Source organism: Accipiter gentilis, chromosome 10 (assembly GCF_929443795.1).
Source record: "Accipiter gentilis chromosome 10, bAccGen1.1, whole genome shotgun sequence".
NCBI classification, from domain to species: Eukaryota; Metazoa; Chordata; class Aves; order Accipitriformes; family Accipitridae; genus Astur; species Astur gentilis.
The window spans coordinates 30,536,223-30,562,277 of NC_064889.1; the positions used below are offsets into that span (position 1 = coordinate 30,536,223).

Below are 26,055 nucleotides of genomic sequence, written 5' to 3' on the forward strand. Positions count from 1 at the left end.
GTCTTTGCAGAAGTAGTAACTGTCTCCTGGAGCCTCTTAGGATCATCTTAGCACAGCTAAAAGAAATTCCCCTTCTCCAATAGGCCCACAGAATGAATCTTGCTGAGAAAGTCTACTGAAATACTTTCAGTGGGATTTTGGTCCCACTTCAGGCCAATATTTTGATACATCCCTGTTTTTTTAACCCCGGTAAGTCTCGTGGGCATCTCCGTCCCATCCGTCTTAGAACTTCCTGCATGAACCTGAGAAGACAGTCCTCTGAGTCGCTCCAGATGCCCTCCCTGAGCCTCAGAAACAACACTTACATGAAGGAGATAGGAGGGATGAAGCAAAAAGAGTCACTAAATGGAAAGTTTTTATTTAAAGAACCTGATGGCCTAAACCAGAAGTTGGAACAGTAGAAAGTGCTGAAGAATGAGTATGGGCAACCAGTTAAAAATCCTTGCAAGGGTATCATTAAAGTGATACATTGCAGGTTATGGGAAACAACGGGACTGAACAAGGGGGGAGAGCTCCTGTACCTCCCATGGGACGCTGCCTGCAAAAGGGGCCCACCCTTATTAAAGTGCTCATTTTTCACAAGGTGGCCTGGTCCTGTCTCCCACAACTCACAGGTAGGCACGAACGTCCGCCTCACGCCAAGCTACCAGCCAGCAAAATTAAAAGCTTCAAGCTAAACACGAATGGGCAGCCTGCTCTTTGGAGCCATTCCCAAAATAACCCCATAGGCATCAGAGAGAAGAAGACTTAGAGCCTTGCCTGGACACGTGTCTAAAAATGTCCAAAAATAGCTCCTGCTTCCCCTTTGAAAAACACTGCGGTTCCCAATGCCTCACAGGAACTCTGTTTCTGCTCAGAGAAGCCACAAACTAAGTGAGCAGCCCAGAACTGATCTATGAGCACATCTGGACTAGCCGAGATAGGCCTTACGGAGAAGAAAAATAATAAAGATTTTAAACGGCATGTGTCAAATCCAGGGACCTTTATTTCTCTGGAATGGAAAGAATTTGCCAGCCTGGACAAAAAATTGCAGGCGGCGATTGTACATTCTTTCAAATAAAAAAAGAGAACACACACACAAGAGTTTGGCTCCATAAATTTCTGTCGTAAGAAACAACTTTGAATTGTACACCAAGCTTTTTACAAAGCATTAATGTTGTTTTACCGTGCTCTATCACATTCTTGGCCATTTATACAGAATACGCCATACCAAATGCTACATCAGTTTAAGACAAGTTTTAAAAATTAGTATTAAAAAGATACAAAGGCATGTTGGCTTTCATTTGGGTTTTTTATTAAGACATGGGAGTTTTCTTTCTTTGTTTTCCTAAAGAAGTCACTAAAAAAATATAATAACTTAATTCATAAGGACAAGATTGGTTAAAAATCCAGCCTTGCTTGCTTGGCAGCCTTCTGAGCTCGTACCTCTGTTGCTTCCATTAGTCTACCAGCACCGCAGGCTGCAGACGTGTCCTGCGGGGTCTCAAGCCTGCACTCCAGATCTGTCCATGCTCTCAGTTACTGTTTTTGTTCAGTTTTCACCGCAGCCAGGAAATATTCCTGGCCAAACGCTAAAAGCGATCTTCAGCCAAACAGGGGATTTCAATCTGGGCCAATTTCACATGGGTTTAGCCCTTTGTCTTTCGCCTCTTTGTACATCCTTTGGAAGTCTTTGAAACGAGGGGCACAGCCTAACCTGGCCTCCCCAAAGTGCATGCGTCCCGTGAAAAGGAAGTCTCCGTCTCCCGGTTTCACCCCACACTCCAGCAGGGTCTTTATTTGTCCTCGCCAGTTCCCACTTTCCCCTGTGAGCTGAAAGACTTTGCTCTTCTGCCTGTACAGTTTGTTGACACCGACATGAATTATGGATTCTTGCTCTTCTGCCTTGTTCGTAACATCTTGAATGGAGCCTCTGATCACTGGAAACAAAAAAAAAGACGTAAGGAAGAGTTACCCAAAACCCCTCTGGAAGAACCAGGTCCAAACTCAGCCCCATGCAACCAGGCAGTTCAAGGGGAACTGATTTCACTACAGCAGACCCAGTTTTGGTCCTTTGTTATTTTTAGAGTTAAGTTTCTATCAGTAACCTCCAGCATATATTTGTATTTTTTTACAGTTTATGTTTGTAAGCTGTCCATCAGACAGCATCCACATATTAAATTTAAACACAAAAATAATTACATCAGGAAAAGAGCATCAGTCATGATAAAGAGTTCTAACAAGATACATGCTTAATGCTCCCTGATAATGTACTTTCTGTTCTTCAGCCATCACAGATACCAGCTAATATTAGTTTCTCCTTTAAAAAGGGAAGCAGGGAGAATTATTGAAACATTTGGTCTTTTGTCAACAGTCCACTTTAGGGCAGCACGTAAAGGCCTCTCCTAGATGCACCCAAGTCTTTGAACTTCTACTTCCATTGTGGTTGCTAGGTCATTCTCTGTCTGCCCTGGGGAAGTGAGAGCTGGGCACACAGTTTTGAGGTCCTTCACACCACCTCCTCCTCCCTCTCCCATGCACACAGCCCCTTTAGACCACATTTACTACTGGTAGAAGTTGCCAAGTGTAAGTAGGTGTCCATCAGTGTTTATGGGCATCACGTTCAAGGGAGCCACCCTGGGGAGAAGAGAGGGGGGAAGCAACAACTCACCAAAATCACTAGTGCAGACAGCCAAGAGGACCTCTGTGTCACTGCATGGTCGGCAGGGAGCTGGAGAGAAAGGGTCAGAGTTAGCAAAGGACTAGATGATAGTAAAGAAATAAAACAGTATTTAAATTAACCAAAAACAGGACACACACATACACACGCAACATGGGGACAAGTGGTCCAAAGACCTGTCAGGCATCAGTAATGCTACACGAAATGGAGGCTAACCCTAGCCCCCAGGAGATTTTTGTACTTAAGCAGGAATATGGATCTCTTTAACACTCCTGCCGGGATATATTATCTAGTAAACACGCCACACACACTCTGCTGTGCTTATGCAAAATACATTTTGATACGGGTGCATTTGCAGCATGCTCTGCTGTAAATTCAAAGCTCTCAAAAAGACTTTGAAGATCATGCGCCTTTTAAACTGTGATGGCAAAGCTTCTTTCTTACAATTTCCATCAAGTGTTGTTGGGCTATTTCAGAAGCCATTTAGACTATCACCACATCAAAGATCCAGAAGGTTACAGAGTGGGGGAGGCAAAGAGGAGAGGAAAAAAACCCAGCGCATGTGTTAGAGGGCGTCGAGGCAAAGCGGAAACTCGAGCCCGGTATCTGTTAGAGCTCAAGCAGCACAAAGACCATTTCCTGTGCTGCTGGAAACATTTGGATATCTGCACTAATCTAATCAATGCAAGAATGTGGCTCCTCTTTGTACTCGGCCAGCTATTTCTGAGGAGAAGGTACTGTAGTTGCAGTACAGATGTTTCTATAATACCCCGTTGAGTTCAGGAATTTGCTTACTATCAGGGTCTGCCCTGCCCAGGGATGCTAATTAAGTCTGTCCACTGGTGGCCCAAGGATCAGAGCCCATGCCTTTCGCTTGATGTCATCTTGGAGCAGCACTTACACATCAGTCAGAAAAATGAAAACCCATCAAGCGTGCTGCTCCGCCTGGATTAGTGCAGGCAAAGACTACAGCAAAGCAGGGCTCTCGCTGGAGGCGAGGCAAATCATTGGAGCTACAGCTCATTTCATCATGCAGTCCACGCTCAAACTTCCAACTGAAGCTACCCCACTTCTCCCCACCCCCAAAAAAATCTAGGTTTTGAACCTCAACATCTGAAAACACTTAAGTAACCAGGTTCCCAAATAGTCACACCCTTCCTCTCACCCCTGCCCGCTTCCTGGAGAAGTAGATTTAAATTAGTCTAATCAACACGTAGCTGGTGCCTACGACGCTCAGCTATTAGCCTTCCTCTGTTAGACGGCACAAGCCATTCTTTCATGTAAGACATGGTAAATCTCTTATTTTTTCCAAGGTCCCAGAAAAGCAGTGATCCAGAAAGAAGGATTATTGAACCAAATCCACCAGATTTGCTCCAGTCAGATGATTAATACACAGTGTAACATGCTGTTTAATAGGATTAAAGAGAATGTAAAATGCACATTTCTGGGCAGGGATATTTGAAGGAATAATTCAAGAAGGCTAAAAAGCTCCAGAAGAAGAGACAAGGAATAGGCAAAATAGTTTTATTAGAGCATCTGGATCAATCAGGCATTTCTATTTGTCTGAATGAGTCTGAATGCCTTCAGGGCCTTTAGAAACAAGTCAGCCTTTACCGCCCTTCTTTCCCCCACATACCATTTCAGCTCTCTTTTTTGGAAAAGTTTGGAAACTGTTTAATATCATGAGAAATACAGAGCCAGCCAAAGCCTGGACATAATCGGAGTACTATAATAAATTCAGTCTAAAGATATTTTAAATTTTACACTCAAGAGATTTGCATTAATGGCTAGACCAAACACCAAAGTTTCATCTGACAGAGACAATAATATTAGTCACGTAACATCCTACTGTGGAGTTGTTTCATTCATGGCACCTACCAAATTCATCCAGGGCAAATGCCCCTCTTCCCCAGCTTTCCTCTGCCCAAATCAGGACCAGAGTTAGATCCACCAAATGGAGGAAATGTGCAAACCTGCACAAATCCAACAGCATTTTCACATGGACAGAAGCTCTAAAACAAAGCACAGCTGATGGACATCCTCAAAATCCACAGCTGGATTTCAGACACTGGATTTCAGATATTTTGTTCTGCAAGGATCTAATAATGAAAAGGCATCTCAGCCTTTTTAAGTCTGAGTGAAAACAGCCTTGGTTTAGACCAGACATCTCTGTAGTTCATCCAACCCCATCAGAAAATTGAAAAAAACCAAAATGACTAAGCCATTTTTGTTCTCAAAAGGAGTGCAACACAAGCAACAGTATTAAAGATGAAAAACAAAATACTTTAAAAGTGGTTCCTTCCATTTAAATAGACTGACACTATAATAAATCAAATTAACAAATCTCCACATATACACGGAACCAAATCATTTTAATTGTGGACTCTAGGCAAAATCCTGCATCCTTTTTAAATGCAAAAGGAAATTAAAAGTGCTCAGCACTGCTCACACTAGATCATTACTTAAAACCTACTTCAGATCCATGCTGACTCACAGCAGTGTGGTAGCATGCAAGCTTATTTAACAACCATTTACCACCGCCCATCACTGCAATACCAGACATATGAACAACAGAAATCCTCTTCTGTGGAACAACTGCCACATCTGTATTCACAGAGTATCAAGTATATCTTGCAAGTGGCAAAAACAAGGTATGCAAGCACAGATGGAACGTGAGTCGTGAAGGATTACTGCCGAGGTAAATGGACCATTAAAAAGCAAATAACATTCACTCGCTACAACCAAAGCTTCATTCCTATACAGTCTCATAAAAGAAACAAAATCCTTAGGAGGAGGCAATGCCTACACTTTCTTTTGAATCACAGCCATTAAGGAATCTGTGTGTTTATGCTGCAAGTTAGCGATTTTAGCTGCAGTTCAGCACTCATTCACTCCAGGATGGGTTGGCAGGTGTTTTCCTCCATCAGTATGTCAAAACGACACACACACCTCAGGCTAAAATGGGAAGCATCCTGATAACTAAAAAAAAGAAAACCAAAAAAAGCACTTCACTCCTGCACAGCAGGTGAAGACGTTCATTTTCTGGGGAAACAGGCCCGGTTACTAAACAAGACGGCTGTGTTTGCTGGATGCCCGACTCCCTGGGGATGTCTCGAGGGCTGCCCAGGTTCTCGCGTCCAAAAGCAAGTCTATGAACTTGCAACAACAATATCAACGTCAGCTGCTCTAATTCCTTTAAACTCGATAAGCCAAAGAGCCTTAATTCATACAGCAGCAGGGAAAGGGTGAAAAAAAAAAAAGAGAGAAAAGCAACGTTTTATTGAAGCCCTCTAAAGCCCAGATGCCTATAACTCAACTCCACCGCCAGTGGCATAAAGCCTGCATTGTGCATGTCGGCTGCTGACTCTCCTGGGAATGCCTTTGATGGATTTTGACAGTATCCTGACCTGAAGTAACCTGAGGCAGCCCTCTCCCTCCACTGCCCCGTCCAGTGCCTCCAAAGGCCTCTCTATTCACCTCCCCACAGAGGGAGATGTAATTACATCATTCCTCACAAGCCAGCAGTCATGTCCCAGCTGCTTTGAGCGATTTGCCCTCTGAACCTGATGTTACCGAGGAGGACGTGGCGATACTAACAATAGACTGCACTTGTTGGCCAACAGCTTTGTCAAACACGTTGCTGGTCCTCTCCGCGGGGAGGCAGAAAAGCTTAGGAAGAGAGAGGGACGTGCCCCGAGGAGATGCCGTCAGCTCCAGAAGGTCCCCAGCTCAGCCAGCACCAGGGAGTTGAGTTGTCCGGAAAGGATCTCCTCCAATATTGGGGATGGATTTAAGTGCACCTTCACTGCTGCAATTTAGCATGCGCCCCCTCTGCCTCGAGAGCTGTGGGTATGTGTTGCCATCCCCTCTCAGCACACACATGTAACTTCAGTCCTTCCTCCTTTGGTTTGCGACATTTGCACATAACCCTTCTATCCTCTGAAAATAGGAGATGGGGGTTATTTGAAGGGCCATCGTCACGGTTTAGGACGACAGCTCCCTGCAGGACGCGTTCAAAGTGAGACCTGCTGGCTCTGCTGCAGGCGTCACAGAAACCATGTGAATGGGCCTGATCTTCTTTTGAAACATTTGTGTTTCAACAGCCACCCATTGGTCCAATTGACCTTACCGTACCCTAAAATCAGCTTCCAACCCGTAAGTGTCTCCTCTGTCTGTCCTGAATTTTCTCAACACGCTCCACAACCTCATAGCTACTAGATGAATCAGCTACTAGATGAATCAGGCTGCAGGTCTCTACACACTGTCCCAAAGTTCCAATTACTGAGCCCAAAAGACCTTCTCCACCCACCCTACGTCTCCGGGTAGGCTCTGCTGAACATACATCACTGCTCCGGCAGCACGCACAGGAAGAGAGACACCCTTTAAGCAGAAGTGAAAATGTTTAACACAAAGTAATTGCAGAAAACCGCTTTACCGAGGAATACCCTTTGGTTTTATAAAGAAGTTTGTATACGCGTGCGGTGTGGTAGAGGTGTGGATGGTGGGGGAGGGAAACATAGAGCTGGTTTATCTGCGCTTCCAGTTTCCGTGGCATACATCACCCACACATTAGTGTTTCTGAATAATCCTTTGAAGAGCAATCAGACCTTTTAAGTATCAAAAGCTACTAAGGAGGCCCAGGCAGGGTTGGAGCATTATTTTCTGTTAGTTCTAGGTTTAAATCTTTTGATTAAAACAAGGAGTCTTTTCTCTTGCATGCTCAGTAGAAGACATTCAAATGGGTCTTGTCGCAGACCAACTTGATTTAAGCTAAGCCAGCCCGTACTGCAGCACCTCAAGCCGTGCCAGTGTGGGGCCACAGCAGACCCATCTCCCAGATCAAAGCTTTCAGCCTGACATCAGCATTAGTTCATATGGAACAAAAAAACCCCACCCACACTCTTCAAATTCTTGCTGGCAGCTCTGTAATTGCAACTGTACTGGAAAGGGCATCATAGGATGAGCCTCCTTCCTGGAAACATGGAGTACAGACTTACAAGAGCAGATTATAAAAATAGAGATGCGGTTTCTCCAATGATGGTGCATTTCTCAGTCATTTTTCTGAGTCCTAAGCAGAAGTGACTATGTCTCAACTGATTACTGGAACTCCGATTTAGCTGGGAGACAAGAGTTTAAGGGCAAATATCATATAAGCAAGAAAAAAAAATATCTTGCCCTGATCCTGCTTAAACTAATTAAAAATTAGAATAAATCCTTGTAATTATTTGTTCCTAAGTTTGCCTAGGCTTCCTCTGTGAAGAGGCAACATGAAACAAACCTTTCACAGCTCATATCGCAAACAAAAAGACCTGCTACTTTGCAGTGGAGGTGAACAAGAATTTGACAACCACTCTGGTTTACCAGGCTTTGACTAGTCACCTCCTTTCTAGATATAGCTTCAACTTTCCTCACCCCCTCAGATAGCTCTTCCTGAGCAAGTCAAAATAACATTCAACCTCAAAACGCTCACAACCCCCACACCAATACACCATCTAAACTACATCAACGCATCTGCACGTCAGTGCATCTCAAATTTAAAATGAACATGCTAGCTGGGAGCTCAGGCCAGCAGAGGTTCATCCAGCCCACCTGCATTTAACATAATACCTGCAGCCACGAAGAGAGGGAAAATGTGGCCAGATGACACAGAGCATCTCCGCAGCTGGGCTGGAAGTTACTGACACCCAGTCACAACACACAGAGGAGCTCTCTCATCACTCTTTTGTTTTACAAGGTTTTCCTGTCTTTGGATGGGGTAGGATTACATGGCTTTCTGCAAGCACTGCACTTTTCCCAGCATGTCAGTAGAAAAACGCCAAGTCAGGGAGCAAACACAAGAGTTGGACTTGCACTACTCTGAGCCCCTTGGCTCAATAAGCCTCAGACACGGGATCCAAAGGGATTGTGCTTCTTCGATGAATAGAAGGTTAATGCTATGAATAACATACTGAGATAGTTTAGTGCTCTTCTAAAGGCAGAAGAATTCATCCCCCTATTTGCTAGAAAGTTAATCTGAGTCCCTTTGCTGAGCAGAAAAGGCAGCTCAGAACGAGGACCATGAGCAAAGATACAAAACTCAAAGACTCCCTTCTTCTACAGGCAAAACCCAGCCAAGATTTGGTACAGGACAAGATGGTGATTCAGCTGCTGGACCAAAATCATGATGCTGCAATGGACATTCTCCCCTGACTTCTTTATGTGAAGCAGGGATATTGGTGATTTTACCTCCTCAGAAAAGAAAGTGTCAACTCTAGTTCCTTGCCTTATCTGGTTTCTAACATTAAGTTCAACTTGCACATATGTACAAGTTTCCAGAAGTAACTTGGAAAATATAGACACTGGCCAAGAACAATTTAAACCTGCAAATAAGTTTAATGAAATGCAGACTTTCGTATACTGTGGCATGGACTGTGCCAAAAGAATTGAGTTAATACCACTTCCTTCCTGCAGAAAAAGAATAAAAAAAGCATATAGTAAACCTCACCATTAGAGATGTGATGACCTTTGTGTTCTGAGAAACTTTAAGACAAGAGACCATAAACCAGAAATGTATCTTTTCACAGAAATGTCTTCCAAAAGGGTATTAAAGTTCTTAAGTACCAAAGAAGACTATTTATGTAAACAGTGTGAGGAAGAGATTTGGTACTAGGCAAGCTCCATTTGGAACAGCTTTCAAAATGAAACTTGGCGCAGCAGCTACAGAGCACGTAAGGATCCTCTGGGATTGCAGAGTCAATGCCTTTTTGCTGTTCCAAGATGCAGCACCCATTCTAACAAATGAGCTGAAAGGTCAGCTAGAAACACAAACAGCCATTTGTTTGGGTTTTTGTTTGGTTTTTTTTTTTTTAAAAAAAGGGAGGGGGGAAGAAAAAACCCCACAGAGCAGTTTTTATTCAAACAGCATTAGACACTATTGAACTCTACCTCCAAGCCCATGCACGAGTTGCATCAACCCAGGAGATATTACAACAAGTGTCATATCTTTGAGACACTTCTTTGTCCCCCCTCCTCTGGGCTGCTTATTGCTCCATCAGGAAAAAATAATGCCTGTCCCAAACACTGTCTCCCTTCCTTCCCCACCTCCCCTCCTGCTGTACGCAGCCAACAGGCACAGTTCAGTCTCCATCACTACCCCGACCCTCTCCACCCTCTTCATCCCAGGGCAGCATTCAAAGAGCAGTGCTGGGCTTTGGGCTCCCACACTGCCGTGGCAAACCTCGGTGCTGGGGTGGGCAGCGATGTAATGGTAACGGGATCAGTGCCAACTCCCAACCAAGCTCCTACACTCACCCGTTGCATCACCAGCCCTGTAAAAATCCTCAGTTACAGTCAAGTCTGCAATATATCGTGTCCAAAAAGCCCTACTCAGCAGATCAGGTTTTCAGTTAAATTTCTTCTGTCTGAATTGCAGCAGAAGAGAGAGAGCCCAGCAAACAAGAAGTGTCTCTGCAACTGTACTAGTCCACATTTCTGTGCAAACAGCATTTGCAAACATCTGTCATTTCTTTGCTGTCTCTCTCCCCCCTTCCTAACTGCAATTAAAGAGAAAAGCAGGCAGAAAGGTAACTGCTGGGAATTTCTCCTGCTGTATGCACACAAGACACCAATATAAAACCATAAAAAATACATCTATTTGTTCACAGAAAACACCTCTCTCCTTCCTTGAAGGTACTGCTGCTGCCCAAGGGGGATTAGGAATGGGAAGCGCTGGGCAGGTGTGAGGACAGACAAGTGCTGGAAGTCAGAGGTGCCTCTGGATGGTTGAGGGACTCCTCCGATCTCCTCTGACCTTGCAGCAGCAGAAGGGCTGGGGCAGCACCTCTCTCCCGGCTGTCCCACGAGAACCTGCCAGCACAGGCAGCTGTAGCATCGCACCTCCACACTGCCCATCTACCGCCCGGCAGCACAGGACCAAAGCAAATATTTTTACTGACTCAAAACCCACAAGATTTATGGCTTGGCTCATCCCCTCCTAAAATTCACTCAGAAAAGATTTCTTTTTTCTTCTAAAGAAAATGTCATTCCAAAGCCTTCTAAAAGCACGCACTAATCAGATCTAGGAAAACATAAGGTTATAAAGAAAGTTTTGATGTCTTGTTTGGTTTTGTCTCTGACAGCTAACAAAACACTCAGCTGAGATATCATGCAGTGCTTGCAAGGCAGAAAAAAAAAAGTAAGGTGTTTTTTACTCCAGTGCCCTGGGGAAGCTGTGCAGCCAGGCGCATGGCTCTGGTGCCAGAGCCCCTACCAGTGCTATGGGAGAGGCTAGAGCCAGCACCTACTACCAGCCTGGTAACCTGCCAGGAATACAAAGCCTTCCCTCCCTCCCCACCACCCTCCTCTTCGGTCTGGTCCATTAATGCCTCCTATGGAGCAGGGGAATAGAATTAAGTAACAAGTGGCTGGTTAAAGTTAAACCCTGAGAGTGGAGTAATGACAGATCAATGATTAAGTGAGTCTTAAAAAAAAAAAAAAAAAAAAAAAAAAAAAGGTAGCATACGTGCACTCACATCCACGCAGGTCCTTCTCCTCCCTGTTTCTAAAAATCAAATACTTTTTCGTATGTGGGAGAGCTCTGAAGGAACAAGGCCAGTTTTCATTTTAAAACCATGCTTATTTGATCAGCCTATTCTTGAGGAGGACTGTGGAAGGGCTACATCTCACACAGTGAGACCTTCAATGTTATAACGTTGTTCAGTTAACTCCCCAAAAAGTTACTTAGGATTTTTCATTTGTAACAGGAAAAGCTTTAAGATATATACACCTCTTCTTACTTAACAGCCCACACTTCTTTGTCATATTAAGATCATTCACCTGTTCTACATAAGCTTGGACTTTTTCCTTTTTTTTTTTTCCCCTCTTAATTTCTCACATCCACTTGTACATCAATGAAGTTGGTGTAAAGCTACGAACAGTTCTGGTGGGGCAGGGGTGCATCCTATACAAACAGGAACAATCCTGGGGGGTGAGTTAAGGCAATGGAAAGCCAGGCCAGGCTCCGTGTGCATATCCCAGCACTAATGATCACTACAATTCTCCCAGCAGCAGGCCTTTGATCCAGAAAGGACATGGGCAAACACCAGAGTTTATGCCTGTTGCAGGAGTCAATGCCCAAATCCCATATAGGGGCCAGAGCAGTGCAGGAGGTACCCATACAACCCATACAAAAAAAATCCTTCCACAGATTTCAATCAGTAGCAGAAGTTACTGCTGGATCAAAGCCGCGTGTCATGTGGCAGCAGCTTTTTTGACCCAGTATTAAACCTCCCAAAGTCAGATTTAGCATATCACAGCTTTGGGTCCAGGGTAGCTTCCAAGTATCCATGCAATATTACAGTGTGTATTTTCTGGCTTCTACAACAGATTAAGGTGAAAGAAATTTTCTGTCCTGCAAATCAAGGCAAAATTTGGCCCATGTTTCAGTAAGTTTCTTATTCCTCAGGGAAGGTGGGGGGCGGGAGGAGGAATGCGGTTCCCCCGCCCTCCCATCCCTTCTTTAACTACAGCCTCAGGAATTAGCAAACTAAACAGTTTTGCAGAGCAAGCACAGAGCATTATTAAAGACTGCCAAGCAACTCCGTTGGATTGCAGATCTGTTTGTGGGACTATCTTCCACAGTACATAAAGGTCAGAGCAAAGCAGAGCCCCAGCTGCCCGGACAATACACCTGACTGCTTATTGGTTTTGACTGCCCACTGAGTTGAGAAATAAGCTAACGGCATTCGTGGCCAGTCTAGCAAAAAAATAAGCTATTTTCTTACCCCCTCTCCCCTGCAGCTGTGTATTTATCATTGCAGCTCCATTGTCACCTCCTCTGCCCACTGCAAAACCAACTACTGTCCTGGCAACATCAAAGGACAAGCAGGGCCAGAGGAGACTGCTGTCAAACTCATTTTCTTGGGGGAAGGAGAGATTAAACTAGGGCAGCCCTCCAGTTTTGGGTTTTTTAGGTGAAGCCTTCTCAGTTCAACATTTTTGACCTTATTGAGGCTCAGATCCCAAAAACATCACCCTTGCTCAATTTAGGAACATGTAAGAGCGTGTGTGTTCCCTGAGCATCAGAACTGCCCTTTAAAATCATTTCATACAGGAAGAAACCCAAAACCTTTGCTCTCAAACTCTCCCCCCAGTCAATCATTCGCTGCAAATCTGACCACTTTAGGCACATGAATAATTAGAGCAGGTTTCTAGCTCCTCAAAATTAATCCCACTCCAGGCTCTGTTATACAGCAACCAGCTTGACCAATTTAGATGTTGACCCGTGACACCCAGTTCAGTGATATGCTCTTAAAAACTGGCTTACAATGTGCTTTTTCAAATACATATAGGGTTAGGGAATGCTGTTTACTCTTTCATAAAGTTATTTTGTGTCTAGTTTTGTATCATTGTTTACTATGGGAAAAGACATGAAAGTTACTATGGAAGACCTTCCTGCAAGGAGGGTAAGCACACAAAAAGCTATTTAGAAAATAACATTTCCTAAAGTAGGACTGTCAACATGGTCCCTTACAAGGCCAATAATTGAAGTGTATTTTGAACAACTGCATTAAAGGCTGTTTTCTGGTGGTTTTCTCTTAAAACTTGCTGCTTACCTTTTAGAGAGAGAAAAAGGCGTATAAAACAACAGCAAACCTTTTGCTGCACCGGTGAGCCTACCCTACATGCCACTCAGACAACATGTACTCAGACATACAGAACAGATCCCTCAACTTTGCTTTGCTGCTCGTTATGCATTTCACCAGCAAATCCTGATGGGAGGAGTGCGATATCAATTCTGTTCTTCTGTGCAAGTCAAACCACACCACACTCAGATTTGCTTTTTCCCCCCTAACACAGCTTAACCCCAAGAGGTATGAGAGTTTTATCCTGTGCAGAAAACTGGGGGGGGACGGGGGGACAGGACACGGACGACAAAGCAAGCCATTTTTCTCATCTGATGGGGTGTACTGGAATATACACCCCTGCCAACCCTGCAGCACACAGCAGTGCTCCCACCCCTGCCACGTCGCACAGTGCCAACACCTCGGATGGTCACAATGACTCAGGCAGAACCTATGGTAAGCATAAAGGTCGCGGGGACTTTCAATTTAAGTGTTCCAAGTGCCTCTTTCCATCACTTCTGCTAACGGCAGCGATGAGCACAGCGGGGACCAACCGTGATTTCCATATTGTGACTACCTTGGCAGAGAGCAGGCATGGCAGCCACAGCTTCCTCCTCACCAGCCTCTGGGACAAAAAACAAGAATGTTTCCACTCCAACAAGAAGTGAAAAATACACCAGCGCATCTGCTGCTTCCTTCTCTAAAGCTTAGCAGCGCATTCAGTCTCCAAGAAAGGAAAAAAAATTGGATATTTGGGAGCAGCTAGAGGAAAGCATGAGATTAGAAGCCTACGAGCTGCAATGACAACAGTGCTCTGGGAGAATACCTGCAGAGATATGGCAGATTGGTGCCCCACCTCTGCCAAACCCAAACTGCATCAACAATCAAAAGTTAAGAGGGGTGCTTCAAAAAGCCATTTGTTAGTAGGAACACTGGCATAGCCCAAATACTTATGAGCGTTCTGAATTTCCAATCTGTTTTCTCAGGTCAGTGAATTAACAGCATACAGGAAATAGCTGAATACTGTTCTTAATTAGTTAACTGGATTTATCCAGTTTTGGCTAGTTTTTCAGATACCCACTTGAGTGCTGTGCCTCCTATCTATTCATATTCGCAGCCAGGTACCCAGCATTAATAAAGAAAGCGTATAAAACAGTTACTAGAACCTGCACTAAGTGAGTAGATGCCATCGAGATAAAGGGACATTTTTGTTAAAGTTTCACTTCTTTACTACACAAAAGCGGGTGGGTAATGAAAGGGCTTTCAATTTACCTCCTGAGCTCTAACAACCAAATTACAGACATCCCCATGAGTATGCAATGGGGAAAGCAAACTACACAGCTTAGATAAAGCTGGATCCAGAGCTTGGAACTGACACACTTGAAACACAGGCTTTAGGCAACAAAATAAAGGTCATTCGGTGGGGCGGGGGAGGGGGAAGAGGATTTACCTTCCTCTCCAAAACGCTTGGTCAAACGTACAGATTCTTGTTTCAGACTAGTTGAGCAGAAACTGAAGAACTTAAAAAGCAAATTACTCTGGAGGGACATTCACACTTTTCATAGGAATTTAATCAAATCAGCTTGCTGCATGGCAAGGCAGACCTACACCAGGCGCAGGCTCCGCTATAGCAGGGAAGCTCATGTGTGTCAACACCTTCAGAAAACTTCTAGGAACTATATGGCCGAACAACACTTTTCCCAAAACCTCCATCTACTTGCCAGTATAGCCGAAACCCAGAGTGTTTTCCTCCATCGCAAGCAGAAAAGATTAGAATCAACAGAATTCAGCAACCTAAACAAGTTCTGCTGCTTCTCAAATGGCCTTGAGCCAAAATGTCACAGTGCCTCAGTTCTTCAGTTGGGCAAACACCAAGGCTTCAGAGCCTTACTGCAAGCATGAGCTGAAGTTAATGGACCATCAGTGGGGATGGGAATTAAATAGGGGTCCAATCCAGAACCTCATCTGAAATCAAAAGCACTTTCAGTCAGCCATCACTTTGGGTATCAAGAGGAGAATGTGCCCATCGAGATGTTTGAATTCTCAAGGTGACCCTTCTCAGGGACTACTCACATAAAATGGTGTCAAGCTCTGTAGCATGCTTGCCTTCACTCCTGTGCCCAGCTTAAGAAACTACAAACCCCCAGAAATGCACCTTTTTTGCTTGTTACTATCACAGTAAAAACCTTCCCATACCAAATCTCAGCAATCCGAATTAAAACCTATCAGTACACTACACATGCTTCTTACACTTAGGAAAGTCTTAAGAGAATGTGATAAGGCAGACTCAGAGCCAAGAAAAGGGTTAAACCCCCAAAATCTGGAAAATCATAAGACTGCACTGTGCCATTCAACCTTCCTGAGAAAAGGGAAAGGCCAATTCAGAACCTGTGTATGTTTTCTACTGAATTATTTGCTAGACTCTGATTAAGTGGGAAAGAATGACTGTAAACTAATAAAACTTGAGGTTTTCTAATTAAGCCACAGGCACCCTGCCAAGCATTGTTGATTTGTGGATGCACCCTGCAATGTCAGGACTCTGAGGACACAACAGGTCATTAAGGTATTAAACAGATGACTTATACTCTTTAATCAGAGCTGGGATGCCAGGTTAGGAAGAGAGAGTAAACTCAAGGGCAGAGTACAATAATTATCACCAGGAAACAAACACGCCATTTAGGGAAAGCAGAGAGAAGTTGTTAGCGAGTAGTTATTGCACAAGGAAAGGGCTGGATTACTGAGCCCCACACCTGGGTCTTTTACGACAGTCATCTCCCCCGATCGGCAGTGGTAGAAAAATAATGCAATATTTGTGACTTTTGGTCCTTCGCCGTCAGACGAAGCGCTGCAGCGTTAAGCGAGACCAGGAAGCGCGCGAGCTTCCTCTGCCCAGCTCTGCCAGCACATCTCAGCCCCCATCTGCAACAGCATCTCACAGCGTTGACACCTTCACACGTACTTCCAGTTCTGCTGAACTCCGTCAAACTGCAACTAAGCCATGAGCAGGCTCGTTTTTCCAGTGTGCAACTGCCAAAATGCTGTAAGCCACGTTTGTGACCAAGGGACAGAAGTATGCTTGGAGACAAATGCAGAACCTTAAATCCAGTTTTCAGCTCTTTTAAGGTCAGCAATTGCCTCTGGCTTGAGCCGCCTCTCCGATGAAGAAGCCACCAGTGATTTCAGTCAATTGATTGTAAACTTCCCCTCTAAACGAACAGCTCAGTGAAGGGCATTTCTTTGGAGGTTTCACAGAAAAACTTAAAGCAGCTCCAGAAGAAAGGAGGTCCACGAACTGCAAAGAGCCCCAAATATATTGCTCTATAGAAGCCTCACAAGGCAGCTACTTGGCAGTTTCCCCAGACATATAGATATTTATAGGAGAATAAAAGTGCTCATCTGACTGAGTAGTGGAAAGAGTCATGTATGGCATTTTCATCATGTTTTCACCCCCCTCCCACCACCCCCCCCCCCCTCCCCAGAGTCTGGGGATCCAAAAAAAGGCAAGGGAAATAATTTAAAATACAATAGAGATCCCTAGTTTGCCCTGAAGGCTCTGCTGATGAACTATTAAAGAGCTGCTTCTGTCCAAACAAGACACTTGGAGCATGAAGCAGATAGCCTACCACATTGTTTTATAAGACAGCACTGAAATTCAACCAGTGTCTGTTACAGCTGAAAATACAGCAGTCACAGAAAAAGTGATTTAATATGCCTATCAAAGAGGAAGGCTGTAATTGGATTCAGTCCTCAGTTTGACTTTGGAAAGTCTCTGAAGAAAACGCCCATCAGCGTTAAAAATCTCCAAGATTTTATGTGGAATGAAGAGCACTTACTTCTAAAAACACAGCAGTTTGTGCCGGCTTGTGATGTTAAGTATGCCAGCAGCAAGTCCTCTTGATTTTAGCAGAGCTCAGGAGAAAGCTTATTTATGTGCAAGCTAAAAACAGCTGTGATAAGCTGTATTTTTTGCATATTATTTTATTATATGCAAAAGCAGTTTCAACTTTCTTCAGAAAAAAGAAGTATAGGGCTTTTCTTGGTAAGTTTAAGTGACTTATCACTAGCCTGCCTCTGTCTCCATCCTCACAGCCTGTCAAAGAAAGAAGCACTGAATCTGGGAACATTCTCCAAATAACTGATTAAACAATGTATTTAATGTCTTCTGCAATGGAATTTTACTACATAGCTAACATTCTGCACAGCATATTCATCTTTGCAGAAATGATCTTACTGGGAAACCAGCTCTGCAGCAGATACCCTACTTCTTCTGCAGCACTTGTAAAATGCAGAAGCAGAGAAGTCTGCTTAAAATGCAGAACCCTCAATAGTAAGCTACAAGTTGCATACACAGCAAGAGTAAAGAAGGCGACTTAAATATTTGAATATTTGTGTTTATGGGTTTTTTTGTTTTAATGGCAAACACGCCATCTATCAGTTCTGGGGGTTACTGCATTAGCCCTCAGCTGATGACCGTCTTGCTGAGTTAAGAACTGTTCATCTCAGTCCAACTAAGATCTGTACAAAAAAAACCCCAAAAGCCACATCTGAATTGGTGTACCAACATCTAAACGCTAGCAGGGTGGCAAGTATGCACAAATATACAAAGATTTAAATCCAGAGTCCTGTTGCAGAAGGGAGCCAGGGGAGGGGAGAGGATGGGACTCAAGTTCTGCAATCACTTATCCCAAAAAAGGAGGAGGGATGCAATGCCTAGAAGATACAGCTGCAGTTTAGTTAACCACACCACTGCTTATCAAGTAGCATCTCAGGCAAAGCATATGGCAACACTACCGCAGAATCTAGACAGCCTACGTACAGCGTCTTAGGCTGGCTTTACATCGGGTTTTACCCTGGGCCGAGTTCATCCATCTCAAGTGTGCTGTGGGGACTCTTCTGCCCTGCTGCAGGGGCTGCCTTTCCTCCCTACCATTTCATTTTGAAAGAGAAATCTGTTTGCCACCATGGCCTCCCCACTTAAAATACCTAAACCTTGAAACCTCCATAGTCACTTGGGACAAACTGTCCTAGATCTGCTATTCCTGGGGCTATTCTGGAGGGTTTGGGGGGTAAAAGCTAGAGGCAATTCTGAATGGAGGAGATGCATAAATCAGATACTGCCTATCTAAAGAGAATTTCCCCTTCCCCCCTGTCATCCTCCACAAATGCCAGTTTTTCTTCTTCTCAAACTAACTGATTAGCACAATTAGGTTACACCTACAGCTATTGTTCCCAAATGGTATTTAGCTTGCTATTTAGTATCAGACTTTACAGGCTTGTAAGCTCTTTCAGTTTGTCCACTCCCCCTTCCTAAAAGCTTTTGGCATAAAATTCCTCCCTACAAAAGTTGCTTTTCATAATGCTTGAGAGAAAAGACAACACCAGCACTGGAAAAGTATTGTCATGGCATTGAAGAGCTCTGCCATGGCACAGTAATGCTCAAGAAAGTGGAATAGGCAGAGCTGAGGAAGGAACACACCATTTTCCTTGTTTAAAAAAAAAAAAAAAAAAAAAGCCATAATTAGGTCAGCAAGTAGCAGTAGTTTCAGAGGGAAAAAAAAAACCCAAACACGGAAAAGGAGTTCCTCCTTGTTTAAATGTTTATTATTCAAAACATGCAGCGGGGTCTTAAAAACTGAGTAAAAAAGTAGTTAGAAAACTGTTACAGCAAGGCTCAGAAGCCCAGTTCACGCTGGAGTTCACTGTAGGGTAAAGCCAGCTCCTGTGATTCACCCCACGCCTGCAAGGGGAGAATCGTTCACAACGTAGCCCTTAACAAATCATTTGGAATTCAGCCTATGCTACCAGCTTCCAAAAAACAACAACTACAAAAGAAAAAAAAAAACCAGAAAAAAAAAAAATTCTTCCACAATAGCCTGTTTATAAAACATGTCCTTAAAAGCACATGAAATTTAGACCCAACCACTTTCCCACTCACTCACTCTGCCATCTGTTATGCATCCCATACAGTACGTGAAAATACGACCAATATCCCAGAACTCACCAGAAACTGTGTGCAAATCAGACGCTATCCCCTTGTTCATCAATTCGTACTGGAAGCCTGTAATCTTCCTGCTAATGTCCTGCTGAGGAGTGGCCTCAATAAACAGGCCCCCCTGATCATAGCCAAAGCAATATACTTTACTGGGGCTGCGATCTCCATCTCGGACCAAGAGTTTCAGTTCTCCAGTTTTTTCCAAATAAATATTTGCTCCTGCAGAGTCCTTGAAGGGCTTTATGCAAACAGTCAAATGTTTGTAAGAGGCAGGTGAAGTATTGGGTCGCAGGTTGACTATGAGTGCTCCTGTGGGATACATCCACTCTATTGACCCTTCAGAACAGCGGAGGTAGACCTGTTCAACATCCTTCTTGTGAGACTCGTGAGTTAAACCACTGGGGGAAGAAAGAAAGAGAAAGTTAGAGAAATGACAGAGCTAGTAATGTGACTGTCATAACCTCAAACCTTCAAAGACCCACATCAACAAACGCAGGAAACCTGTGACAGTATTTAGTATTAGCCCATCCAGCTTGGGAGCGGTCAGAAGTGCTTGTCTCTTGCAAGACTGCAACCTTAATATTATGGGACAATTTAAAATCATCTCCCAAAAGAAAAAGTCAAACCACTAGTAATTGCGTTCAAAATTAAATGGGATATAAGCACATGATCAAAAGCAATTAAATTACTACAGCCTCAGTTACTGCCCATCAGCTGAGCTGTGGCAAATGACTTGGCGCATACTAAGTAAAACACGTACGCTTGAACTCCCTTCCTGGTGGCTTAAACCAGCACGTTTTCCAGCTTCACAGATCGGACTCCACCTTTTTTCTGAGTACTTTGTTCCCCTTCCAAGTCTATATTCCCAATGGATCTGAAACTGGGAGGGATGCCAAGCTCACCCTGTGAACTGGAGCAAAGGGATGCTCTGGGTGCTACTGATACCCTCTGCCCCAGCTGGGCAGCCCCAATCTCCAAACTGGGAGGTAGGGAGAGAAGACACTACACTCCCCAGTCATAGCTGGGGAAGCACTGAACTATGCTGCTTTCTTCGGTACATATCTGTTCCCCCACTTCTCCTCATATGAGGTTTAAATTTAGCTTATCGCTTTACTGCCCAGGTCCGATGGGCTACGAGCAGACACACAGCTATGGGTGTTCAGCAAAAAAGAGAACACATGGCCAGTGACTATAGCTGGGGCACAGGGCCACCGTCAGCCCCATGTCCTTACCCAGCACCGTGGCCAAAAATTAATACCCCAACAGCCATTTTGAGAGCTGGTCATCACAGAGATGGGATAGGAGAGCAACGCGGGGATCCCAGGGCCAAGTGCTAGTGAAAGGAGAGCAAACTGCTGGGCTTAAGCAGGATGACTAGTAAACCCCCATGACTTGCTTGCCCACAGCCTAAACCAAGGCTAGCGCTAAACAACCCTTGCTGCCTGTCACTGATGCTTGGACCAACCCCACAGGTCCTGTACCCAGAGTGACTCAAAGCACTAATATGACACTGCATGCTGTAGGCACTCCAATTAAAAGAAAAAGTTGTGGGAAGCCCAGTTTATTGGTTGCAGCGTTTGGGCCATTAGGCAAAAATCCTTTGGTCCCAGTCCCTGTCCTGTCACAAACCTATTATGCGAGTATGAGCAAATCACTTCACTACCAAGCTTGTTTCTCCTCCTACGCTTTGCGCACCTAGTTCCCAAACACAAGCACCTTTTATTCTTTGCCTGTAGAGCACCACCCAAAATGAGATTCTTCAACACAGCTCACGGGTCTGCTTTGCAGTACTTTAGAGAAGCTTCACAACATTCCCACTTGTAGGCAGATGAACCAAGACAGGAAAAAAAAAAAATAATTAAAAAGGATTCAGTGACTCGTCTGAGGTTACACAGGAAATCTGTGGCAAAGAACATATTTTAGTGTAGTGCAAGTAATGACATCAAGTTCTGGTTTCTCAACAGAAACCTCCAAATACACAGTTCCTCACCCCAATGATATATTCAGGTGCTGAACAGGGTTAAATTCAAGTCAGCATTTAGAAAGTAACTAGAAGCCATGTGTAAAAAAGGGAAAAAAAACCCCATATGGTTTGCATTTACTGTTGACGTGACTCATTATTGTGAGTGTCAGTGTGACCCACTTGATAGAGGTTACATGAGGAAACTCAGAAAAAAAAGTCATATTTAATAACAATAGTGCCTGCAAACATGTGCTTTTGAATAATCTTGAAAGCCACATCAAGAACACAGATGAGGAGAAAAGAGGGACAAGTTTTTGACCTTTAGTCTCTTGCCCTCAAATTCAGTAGTACTTAACACATTCAGGAAACTTAGCTTGCAATGGGATATTTCAAGCTGACTGTAAATCCACATCTGGTCCACAAAATCAGTTTTCACCACAGCATGCGCATGATGCCACTCAACAGAAAGCACAGAAGTCTGTTTATGTGCAAGCAGTGGATAAGTGAAATTAAAGAGTGTAAAGCTTATCCCTCAGCAAAGGGGCAAAAAAACCTACCCTGACACATCACTTGTTCCTACTCAAGGCATCAAAACAAGCTGCAGAGGTTTTGCAGGACTTATACTGGCAAATTCCACCCTAGAGCCTGAGTCCTTAAACAGAAGGAACATACCAGGGGCAAAACTCTGAACTTATGCAGTGAAACTGCTGTTGCAAGTGATCCCAACAACACTGAGGCAGTCAATTTCTGCCAGAGAAAAAAGCCTTAGCATTCATTTTGTTCAAACGTTCATGCTGTTCAAACAAAAACAGGGTGGACTCTGAAATTATCTTCTGAAAGCCAATTACATCCCACAGGCAAGAGTGATGCCATTAGACAGATACATCAAGCACAAGTACCTGTACCCATTAAGCCTTATAATAAAGGATGACTCAAAAGTTAAGCAGATTTCAAAATACATGCTCACATTACTTAACAGCAACCACCACCATCCAGTAAAACCTGTCGCCTTGCTTTCTGTCAAAATGACATGTCACCACATTGAGAGATTATTTAACGTCATGTTTAGTTCTCACTAGCCAGTCATCAGGCACACCATGTCCATATAATAATGGCAGTCCAGGAGCCTTTTTTTTTTTATTATTTCCAAGCTCATTCGAGTTTTGTTTTTGTTTTTTTAAGTACATGGCGAGGAGATAGGGCAGCTGTTTGATGGTTACAGTGATGGATGAGCCATCCATCCTCCCTTCCAAATCTGTGCTGTTTTTTGGGACGTACTTCTGCAACAAGTACTGCTTCCTCATACCAATCCATGAGGACATCCTGAATCACTGCATTTGTCTCCTGACTCTTCTCCCTTTCTGGTTTCTGCCATTCCCCTATCACTGCCCTGAAAGATCTATTATGGTATCGGTGCAGTAAGCTGTTATGCTGCAACATGCAACAGGTGTTTAAAGAAAAAGGGAGTGGGAGGAATATTCACACTATCTACTTTAGCTACTTCCTTTCTTTATTCCATTACAGATGCTCTGAAGAGCCCTAGAAGTACCCATGTCTTCCCAGCACCCCTCAGTGAACACGGCAAACTTTCGCTCCTAACTTGGAGTTTTTAATGAAAGATGACAATCTAGAGAGCATCAAGACTTCCCCAGAGCATCCACTGGTGCAGAGGGTAAGACTGATTGACTTAAGCACCACATCAGAGCTGAATTCTATCTCCTACAGCCTACAGTAAAAAATGCCAGGCTAGCATATTCTCAGCCTGTCACTGAAGCACTTTTGCCCAAAGCATCGAGAGGTCACTGCAGTATGAAAACCTGAAGTTACAGCAAGAGTAATAGCCAGGCACACACTGTAGTGAAGTTTCTGCTTTCTTCTGGACAAAGCTTTCCTGGAAGCTCTCTGTCAAGCTATTTATTAAGATGCTGCTATGGCCTATTGAGAGTACTTAAACTGCAGGTGTCAAGCTGTGCATTGCATCAGATTTCCTTGGAAGTGTGAGAAATATCTATAGGAACCCTAGCGAAGCTTTTCATACTACTCAGGGATATAAGCCTATCACCTCTCCACAAGCTAATTGGAAAAAGAAAATCACATCCAGAATATTCTACTTCTAAGACTGTTGCTTTTAATATAGACATGTACATAAAGGTGAGAAAACACCTTCAGGTTTACTGTAAGAGACTTTCAAATCTGCCCGCACAAGACAACCTAGAACTTCACTGTGGGAAGAAAGACTACATTGTGGCATTCAAGTTCACAGGTTTTTCAAACAGTTAAGGTAAAAAACATCACATGACTTCAAAACATTATATTCCACATAAAAAAAAAAAATCCTTTCTGACCCATACAGCTATTAGTATCCACACTGAAATACTTAATTAGATGTATTTACTGGTACATCAAATCACCTTTCCTTCTTAACTGCTAGTCTTTTAGGACAAAGCAGATGATATTTAATGGCCTTAGGACTGCCAGCATTTCTGATGACACCTGTTTTCTACCAGCAAGGCCAAAGTCAGCCTGGTTTACATTATCCTCTCCCGAGACTCCTGTCCACCTGGACTCCAGGACTCCCTCACACAAATAAAACCACCCAGACTGAACTGTGCATGCAAGAGGGCAGCTCCTCCTTCCCTGTGCCTCCAACAGCATCATCACAGAGCTGTCGCCATCAGCCCTGCTTTGGCACACCAGAGCAACAACAGTGAGTCCAAGCTTGCATCACCAGTTCACCCCAAACTCAGTTACAGTAAATGATATTTCACTTCCCCCCCAAGCATCACCCCCTCAGGTGACATGGGTGGTCACTGCTTGCTCTAAGAAAACAGGACAAAAATAAGAACCAAACAGGACAGGATTACAGGGGTTTGTCATGTTTCTTTTAAAAAACAGGCTGTGGTACCATGTGGTAAGGTCCAGGCAAGTACATGCAGTTAGGATGCTTAGCAATGAAAGCAGGTACAGCTTTTTTTTTTTTTTTTTTGGGGGGGGGGGGGGGCGTGGGGGGAATAAAGCAAACAAAGCAAAATGATACAATTAGGAGTTTGCCACAGAACTAATAGGTTTTGTCCCTATCAAACAGGCTCGTGTTCAAGTGGATTCACTGCAATTAACTATGCATCAATTGTCAAGAGTCAGAAGAAAAGTTCAGAAGAAAGTAAATACCAAGCATCTGCATGTTTCAGACAGTAACAGATAAGCAATTACTATGTTGAAAGTCAATCCAGCTGTTACCCCGCTTTGAATTCTCCCTACTCCAAAACACCCTACTGATACAAGCTGGGCAAACTTTTAAAGAAAGTCAGATCTGAGCAGAATATTGGAGTCAAAACGTTTTACCCTCCAAGGACAGAGAGCCCGGCCCAGCAACACTTGCTTGTTAGCAGAGTCGCTTTTTTAAAACTACGAACAGTGGAGGAGGTCACAGACCCAACCACACGCGTTAAACTTATTACAAGCAATTAAAGGGAAGATAATTTGGCAGATAAACACTTGAGAACTGGAGAGGTTTCACAACCAGCGCAATTAGAATAAATCAGGAGCGAGGCCGCTGTGCCAGCCTGCTCATCATCCCCATCATCTCCTCCGCGGGACGAAGTGCGGGATAACTTCCCGGCAGCAGGGAGTGGCACCGGGGCTGCGGTGCGGCTGAGTGCCAAGTGCCGGGACCTGCGGGGAGCGGGGGAGCGGGGAACGGCGCCCGGCGCCGGCCCCGGCCCCGCGGAGGGACGCCCTCGCTGCGGCGGGAGCGCCCCGCAAGGTGCACCCCATCCCGGGGCCGGTCCCAGCGGGCCGCGGCGGCGGGAGAAGCCGGGGGAGATACCGGGGCTGCCCCGAGCGCGGCGCGGCCGGAGCCCGCCCGGCCCCGCCGATTTCCCGGGCGCGGCCACCGCCTCCGCGGAGCGCTGGGGGCCGCGGGGAAGATGGTCGCGGGGAGAAACTTCTCCGTGGCGGACGTGGCACCGCCCTCCTCCTCCTCCTCCTCCTCCCCAGCCCACCGAGCCGCGCTGCCGGGCAGAGGGGAGCCCCCGGCCCCTCCATCCCTCCCCCGCTGCGGGAGCCGCTGCCCCGCGCCTCTTGGCGGCCAAGCCCGCCGAGAGGGGGCCGGCTCCCCGCGGGGGAGCGAGGCAGAGCCGCCCCGCAGCCCCGGCTCTCCGCCTTGTGCCGCCCTCCTTCCCCGAACCCCGGGCGGGCATCGCAGCGCCCGACGCCGCTCCGCAGCGGGAGGGCTCTCCCTTTTGTTTTCGGCACCAACTTCGTCCCCCGACGGGGCGGGGATGGACGTGCCAGCTCCCGTTCCGGCCCCCCCCCCCCCCCCTCCCTTGTCCCCAATACCTCCCCCCAAGCCCGGCGGGGTCTCGCCTCACCTCCCCTTCCAGTTGCACAGGTCGCTGGAGTACTGAGCCGCTGCACCGCCGCCCAGCAGCAGCCGCAGCCCCAGCAGCAGCGGCAGGAGCCCGGCGGCCGGGGCGCTCCGCATGGTCCCCCCCACTGCCCCGCCGCGACCCCCCCCCCCCCTCCTCCTCCTCCTCCTCCTCCTCCTCCTCCTTCTTCTCCTCCCTCCGGCCCGGTGCGAACGCGGTTGCAGGCGGCGCGGAGCGATGGGCGCAGCGCCCGGGGGCTCGCCTACATGGTGGGGAGCGCAACCAGGGCGGAGCGGCTACCCCATGCCCGGCTCCGCGCTGCGCCGCTCCGGCTCGGCTCTGAAGTTTGCACCAGCTCGCTGCGGGCTCCCAGCTGAGGGGCGGAGAGCGGCCCTGCCTCCCTCAGCCGCCCGCAAAGAGCCGGCTCCTCCTTCCTCCCCCCCCCCCCGCCCCGTCCCGTCCCTCCCTCCTTC

The 26,055-nt window shown here is 45.5% G+C and overlaps 1 protein-coding gene across 2 annotated transcripts; it reads right to left on the minus strand.

Annotated features, from left to right (window-relative positions):
- Positions 1–965: 965 nt before the first annotated feature.
- Positions 966–25,711, minus strand: METRNL (meteorin like, glial cell differentiation regulator). Of its 2 annotated transcripts, none has more exons than XM_049812718.1 (4): positions 25,586–25,711; positions 19,262–19,650; positions 2,651–2,710; positions 966–1,919 (listed from the first exon to the last, which is right to left on the minus strand). In XM_049812718.1, exons 1-4 carry the CDS (start codon positions 25,696–25,698, stop codon positions 1,603–1,605), a joined length of 879 nt encoding a protein of 292 aa, XP_049668675.1. In that variant the 5' UTR covers positions 25,699–25,711; the 3' UTR covers positions 966–1,602. The 2 variants fall into 2 exon arrangements, with proteins under 2 accessions (XP_049668675.1, XP_049668677.1); XM_049812720.1 differs by lacking the exon at positions 25,586–25,711 and adding an exon at positions 20,969–21,543.
- Positions 25,712–26,055: the final 344 nt, after the last annotated feature.

Coding starts and splice junctions, on each gene's coding strand:
- METRNL (XM_049812718.1), bottom strand. CDS start 25,698: ATGCGGAGCGCCCCGGCCGCCGGGCTCCTGCCGCTGCTGCTGGGGCTG. Junction 2,711..19,261: donor TGATTTGCACACAGTTTCTG/GTGAGTTCTGGG, acceptor CTTTCTCTCCAG/CTCCCTGCCGACCATGCAGT. Junction 1,920..2,650: donor TGTCTGCACTAGTGATTTTG/GTGAGTTGTTGC, acceptor TTTTGTTTCCAG/TGATCAGAGGCTCCATTCAA.